The 6,735-nt window shown below is 39.0% G+C and overlaps 1 protein-coding gene across 1 annotated transcript; it reads left to right on the top strand.

Annotated features, from left to right (window-relative positions):
- Positions 1-1,297: 1,297 nt before the first annotated feature.
- On the top strand, positions 1,298-4,615 carry LOC106176011 (uncharacterized). The gene has a single exon (XM_013558216.2). It carries the CDS (start codon positions 1,571-1,573, stop codon positions 3,500-3,502), a length of 1,932 nt encoding a protein of 643 aa, XP_013413670.1. The 5' UTR covers positions 1,298-1,570; the 3' UTR covers positions 3,503-4,615.
- The last annotated feature ends 2,120 nt before the right edge of the window (positions 4,616-6,735 follow it).

Below are 6,735 nucleotides of genomic sequence, written 5' to 3'. Positions count from 1 at the left end.
CGTTGCATCAAGAAAAGCACATTTTCATGTAAAATGAATCATGACTCATGAGGGTAACGGAAGTGTCGATAAACATCTTAATGTGTTTTATTATTCCGTTGAAAAAACAACAACAACAACAACAGTTGTTCTAAAAGTGACAAATTATATTTAAAAGTATTATTTGTGTGCATATATTTGATGTGAAATTTAATATTTCTGTGGAAAAAGTGACGGAGAATTTTTGTCAAATTATTGGAGCTAACGACATTTTTAAAAGGCCTAAATATCGATTTCAGTGTGCATGTTTAGTGTGAAAAAGTGAATGACCATTCTCATTATTTGCATTCACTAGATGTTACCTTGAGTTTCAAGCGTTACTGTTTTGGCTATTTGAATAATCCAAGAGACTTCCAAAGCAAGGATGATAGGCTATTTGAACGCGTGTCGAGATATTTAAAGTTCTTGGGAAAGTTTGAAAAATTAAGCATAATCTTGTTACTCCAATGTGTAAAGAACGTAACATGCATACAATATAATAGGTTGCGGTGAATCAATTAATTAATTTATTACTTAATTAATTTCTGTTTTTAGACTGATAAAATAAATCACTTATGAAATACCCATTCTCTCTAAATATTTTTTTAACCATGCCAAATTTTAACAACCAGCATTTTTATTGAAGCATAATTGCTGCGTACATTTAATTATCCCCATCATTTAAATAAAAATTGTCTAACCAGCGTCTTCACCGTAAATCACTCCAATAGATATAACATAAAATCATATTTATAAGGCCTTTTCTTAAGATGTTTTCAGTTTTATTGCAGAAAAGTTATTCTTTTCATAGGACGGATTGTAAATTTACATAGGCCTACAATTTTATTCCAAACTATGTTTGGGCCTTTTCTTTCACAATGTGTTCCTTTACTATGGTCGTTTATAATTGTTATCGGTGATAATCCTGTTTATTCGTTCAGATTCCCTGTTGTATTTGCACAATTTTTTTGTGAATAGAGAAACACACAACAGGTTTAAAACGGACCGTCTTTCTGTACATATAAAAAAGCATTCAGTTGATCTTTTTCTGCGCCAGACTTACACCCCATTCTCATAGATTAGATCGACCTACTTTAGATCGACCTAACTCCCTGGGGGTTCACGCTAAATAGCTGTCAGCCGGGCGGACACGAAAGTTAATTACCCCTTAAAGCTTGTAGTAGGCGGGGACGGACACTTAAGGCGGATTATCTGACAGTAATCTAGTGAGACTCCCCGCGGTGATAGATCGATCTAAAAGTTGTGAGAACAGAGCCTTAAATGCAGAAGCGAGCAACTGGCACCAGCTAATGTCAAGTTGACCTGTCTCACTTTTCTAAGGTGTAAAAACTGAAAATGTCACACACTTGAAAGAGAACTTTCGTGAACCAACCCATAAGACCCAAGTCATCAGCTAAGGAAGGCTTTTTGAAACAAGTTACCGACCCCCTTAGTGAAAGAACAAAAATGCAAAAGCGAGCACACACGCATGGTGTTTACTTAAGCTACAGCTAGCTTATTTTGGGCAGGAACACAATAGAGCTGCCTATTTATGAAAATATTAAAGATGGCGAAAGCGCTAGCTACTGCTTTTGTCGATAATCTACTAACTTGCAGCATCTGTTTAGAAGAATATGAGGACCCTCGAGTGCTGACGTGCAATCATACCTTCTGTCTGAAGTGTATAACAGACCACGGGAATAGAACTCAGCATAAAAATGAACAAGATGGTTTTCAGTTTCTCTGTCCACTGTGCAGAGAACCCAACGCCGTACCGTCGGGTGGCCTACGGACTTTGAAGAAAAACTTTGCCTTTATCAAAGCCATAGAAATCTTAGAAGAACAACAGAAAAATAAAGACGAAGAACAGGCGACCATTGACGAAGTCAAGCAAGCCATATCTAAGTTGACTATACAGTGTCAAAACCACTCTGGACGCGAACTACTGTACTATTGCTCCTTGGATGAGACAACTGTCTGCGGAGACTGCATTATAGACTATCATCAGGGTCACAAGTGCGTGCGAGTGGAAGACGTCGCGGAGAATGAAAAGGAGCGTCTAAAATCAGCGATTGAAAAACCGTTGCAAGAGCTGCAACGTTTAAAACAAGAAGAGGAAAATGCAACCCGGATTGCGGAGCAGAGAAAACGTCAGCGAGAGGCTGTGGTATCAGATATAAAACAAGATTTGAGAAAAATAGTCGAAGCTGCTGAGGACCATAGTCGGAGACTTAACGCGGAAGTGGCTTCGGTTGAAGATGACGAAACCAAACAACTGGAAGCTTTCAAAGACGAACTTGAAATGAGACAAGTCACCATTCACAGTGCTTGCGAGTTTGCTGAGCAACTGATTCAGAGCGGGACGGACGCTGTTGTTATGTCCCAAAGTAAGGCTCTGCTAGAGAGGCTATCCAATCTTAGCGAGTCTCTTCAAACCGACATTCCACTCAACATTTCAATGTTAGATTTCTCTCGCGTGATAACATATAAACCGATTGACAGATCTCTTGATGACATGCTGGGGAACATTCAAGTATCACTAAGTACAGACTCTGGAGAAGCTCGGCAGTCCGGGCGAGAACGGCGACTGTTTTCACGGGTAATAACCCCAGAAGAAATCGCAGCAGGTTACACTGTGCCGCTCAGCAGATCTTCAAGCACTGGTAGCACCTCTCAATCAAGCCTGGAGGAGCGACCTCTTCTGAAGCAAACGTTCAATGCAAAACTCGTGGATGACAAAGACAGGTGCTCAGTATCTGACATGATTGTGGATGATTCGTACATCTACCTTGCGGATATGTCCAACAACAGAGTAAAGATCCTGACGCATTCAGGACAAATACAGACCGTTTTGGCGGCAAACGAGCCGGGAGGAGTCGAGGTGCTCCCAAACGGAGACATATGTGTCAGCATCTTCGACGATCAGCTGGTTAGGGTGTTCGACGCTCAAGGTCGACAGTCAATGACCTTAGGTAAAGGGTTAATGAAGGAACCCTTCGGCGTCACCATGATCTCTCAAAACCAGCTGGTAATATGTGACTCGGTTAAGAAACGCTTGGTTATACTTGAACCCACCAGTGGAAAACATCTGTCCTCCATTGCATTGGACATGTGTAATATACCATGTTGTATCGCAGTGAACTTGTCCAACGGCTCCATCATCGTCTCCGACTATGGGGGTGACTGTGTGTTCGTGATGACCCTTAGCGGAGAGGTAATAGCCCACTATGGGAGCCCCGGGTGCGGTGACGGGGAGCTGTGGCAGCCCAAGGGAGTGTGTTCAGATAGCTCGGGGCGTATATTCATTGCAGATTACTGGAATCACAGAGTGGTAATGATAAGCAAATATGGCCGTTTCTTGAAGAATGTCGTCACCCGGGAGGATGGACTGAAGAATCCACAAGCTGTCGCCTTTGACACACAAGAACAGTTAGTTGTTGCAGAGGAGAGTGGATTTATTAAGACATTTCAGATCTCACTGTGACATTATTCAGTGAGAGCCGGTCTGACTTCTTATGCAATCACTCTGTTGTCAGTGACGATGTGAATCAAAGGAAACTACTGAAGATGCAGAAGTCTTTGACTTAAAAGCATAAAAGTTGATTAAAGTCCAATTAGGCCATACAAAATTGATAAAATGGTTAACAAGTGGGACCGATCCTTTTCTTAGGGACATCAGGTTTTTTTAACAAATGGAAAAACTTATTTGGTATTGGTTTGGTTAGTGAAAAGATTTTCAACTGAACGCAGAAATTCTTAATGATTTTGTTTTTATTGCCCACTCTGTGAAAATGGAAATTCCTACCTCTTAATTGAAAAAAAAAAGATCTACCCTGAAATTCAACTGCTAGCTAGTTAAATATCACATGTAAATAAAAAGCAAAAAATAATCTGTTCACCGACCCTGCTAACTGAGAGTAGCCGACTGTTAACCAATTCATCCGGTGTAAATTTTGTCTGGCTTTATTATTCTAGTATGTCATTGTACATTTAGGTAATATATTGTCCAGGCAAATTTTTGTCACGGAATTGATCAAAGTTAAAAATTTATGAACTCACTTTCTTTCAGTTGGTTTATTTTGTTTTAAGCAATAATGTATTGTACACTAGGTATTTTGTTTTATTATTGTAAACACCGCTGGGACGCATGTGGAGCTCAAAACTTTTTATTATTGTTATTATTATTATTTTAGTATACCCCTGCTAACTATTCGCATCTTTTTCGTGTTAAGTTCTTTTGTAGAAAATTAAAATAGGATGCAAATATGAAAACACCCTTCTCAGAGCTCTTGTAAAAACGAGTGTGTCTCACAGTCTGTTATGTTTACCCCCAGTTGGTTATTAATAATTTGATTCATTTTTATTTAACTCCCGGTTTCACTTTGGTTTAAATTCTGCGTGTATAGACAGGCCTAATAAACGGATTAGGCGTTTACTAACACCATCCGTAGATTTATAATATGGGCGAAAATGCTAAAAGATCTGCGGGGAGTGTTAGTAAACGCCTGGATAATAGGCCGAAGGTACGAAAGCCCAACTATGTCTGTGAGAAAAAGTCATGGCAAGCAAAGTTGAGGTTATGAGTTGGGAGGTGGTAAATAATAAAATATCTTACCTTCTTTGAATGATCGTCTGTTCCTAACAACATGCCTATATTTTTTGGATGAAGCTTGATATCTAACGCCAGTCTCGTTAACTGCCCCAGGTGTTTGCACTCATTGACACCATCTCTCTTGATTTTTCACTAGGTGATTGACAAGTGCCAACAAAAACATGTCAATTAGCATCAGCTCAGTTGTTAATTACTTTATCATATTTTGTGCAACCTTGCATTTCAGTGAGACGTGTACTGTTCTATCAGCACCGCACAAATAAATGTTTATACTTCTTCAGACATGGGAAAAAAACTTAATATGTTGCTGCAAGGTGTATATGTGCCTGTATATTATATGTGTGATAATAGCAAAAAGAAGAAAAATGATTCCTAAACAAGCAGCTACTTGTGTAGCAAAATAGAGAAAAATCAGGATATATAAAGAGTCAGAGAGAGGAAATGAAATGAAGTAAACCAATGAAGTTTTAGATAAATATTTTAGGTGATTTCTTTACGACAGTAGCACTACCCGTACCCGCAAAAATCATACAGATTGAATGGTTGATCCCGGTTTTACTGTCGGCTCAGAAGGACCATAAGAAAAGGGATATAGATTTACGTCTTGTTTCGCTAATTATGTTGCTCATGCAAATACACTCTCTCTACATGAACCCTGAGCTTGATAAGTTATAAACAATTGAATGCTAGTTATCGTTTAATAAGTGATGAGCACATGTAAACGTACCTGATGCAATTCAAGGTTATCACTTGCATGCGCAGACTAAGGGTGCATTCTCAGAGATTTAGATCGATCCAGAGATTTAGATTTAGATCGACGTACCTTACTCCCTGGGGATTCACGCTAAATTGCAGTCAGCCGAGCGCGCACCATATTTAATTACCCCCTTACAGCTTTTAGTAGGCGGGACAGACGCTTAAGCCGGCAGAGCTGACAGTTATCTAGTGAGACTCCCCACAGGGATAGATCGATCTAAAATCTATGGGAATGGGGTCTAAATTTACAGATTTCCATTCCTTGACCGAACAAACGCATAAAATGCCATATCTAAACAGAGAAGGTTATGCTCATAAGAAAACAGAATGAAAGAATTAATTAAAAGTAAATTAATAAATAACAATGAACATTTCAACAACCCTTAAATATACGGTGTAGGAGGGGGGTTCAAAACTCTTTGAACAAAATATTTGGATTCACACTGCTTTATTTTTCCGAAATAGTCCCCTTCCAACTCCACACAATTGTTTCATCTAGTTTGCCAATCACTGATACCTGATCGATTGACCTCAACATCTTGGTCCTCTAGCCAGTCATCCCACAACAGTTGTCAGCTCATCGTTATCCTCAAATCTCCCACCCTTAGGATTTTTTTATTCTGAGAAATACGAGTAGGTGGAAGTCGCTGAGGATAGTTCTGGAGAATAGGGCGAGGCAGGGGGGGGGGAGAGTTCATGGCGATATTCACGCACAGCTTCCACGCAGCTCAGAGTGTGAACTGGCGCGTTATCCCGCTTCAAATCAGTACTACGAGAGGTTTTGTTAGGGGTATACTATGTCTCTTTTTCGCACCGTCATATGACATAACAAATACACACACATAACCTCAAACCTGTTGATGGCAAGTGTGTTGCCCACTTAAAAACGAGATCATGTTTTTTCGAGAGGCTACCCCGTGCTTATTCGTGTCTATTCTATTGTCGTGGAAATAAGTAAAATGGTGTCTTTACACAGATTTCACAGATTTGTAGTCCGCACTGGTGATGGAAATCTGCGCTATATGGGATAATAGTAATGTTATATATTTATTGCATATCAGTTGAATTGTATTATGTCACGGTTTATCTTCAAAATCTAATCTCTTTTATTTATTTGTTTTTATCTATTTTTTCTTATAGTTATTATCTTTAATTTTGTAATTTATGCTTGGTCTTTAAGGATCAAATATTGACTTCTTTATTGAATATCATGAACTTTGGGTTACTCTGGCATTCTGGTTCAATCGATGTTTATTTGGACAAAGCTTTTGCGAATTATTATACCAAATATACGATTGATCACCAGAACAGAACCCAACTGGAGAAAATATTAAAAATTATGCAGTAAA

Source organism: Lingula anatina, chromosome 6, assembly GCF_051362555.1.
Source record: "Lingula anatina isolate TDL-2025a chromosome 6, LinAna3.0, whole genome shotgun sequence".
Lineage (NCBI taxonomy): Eukaryota > Metazoa > Brachiopoda > Lingulata > Lingulida > Lingulidae > Lingula > Lingula anatina.
The sequence above is the reverse complement of the archived record's forward strand: the minus strand, read 5'-3'. Positions and strand labels throughout refer to the sequence as shown.

Bases quoted from the DNA above. Each gene is read 5' to 3' on its own strand.
- LOC106176011 (XM_013558216.2), top strand. From the start codon at position 1,571: ATGAAAATATTAAAGATGGCGAAAGCGCTAGCTACTGCTTTTGTCGAT.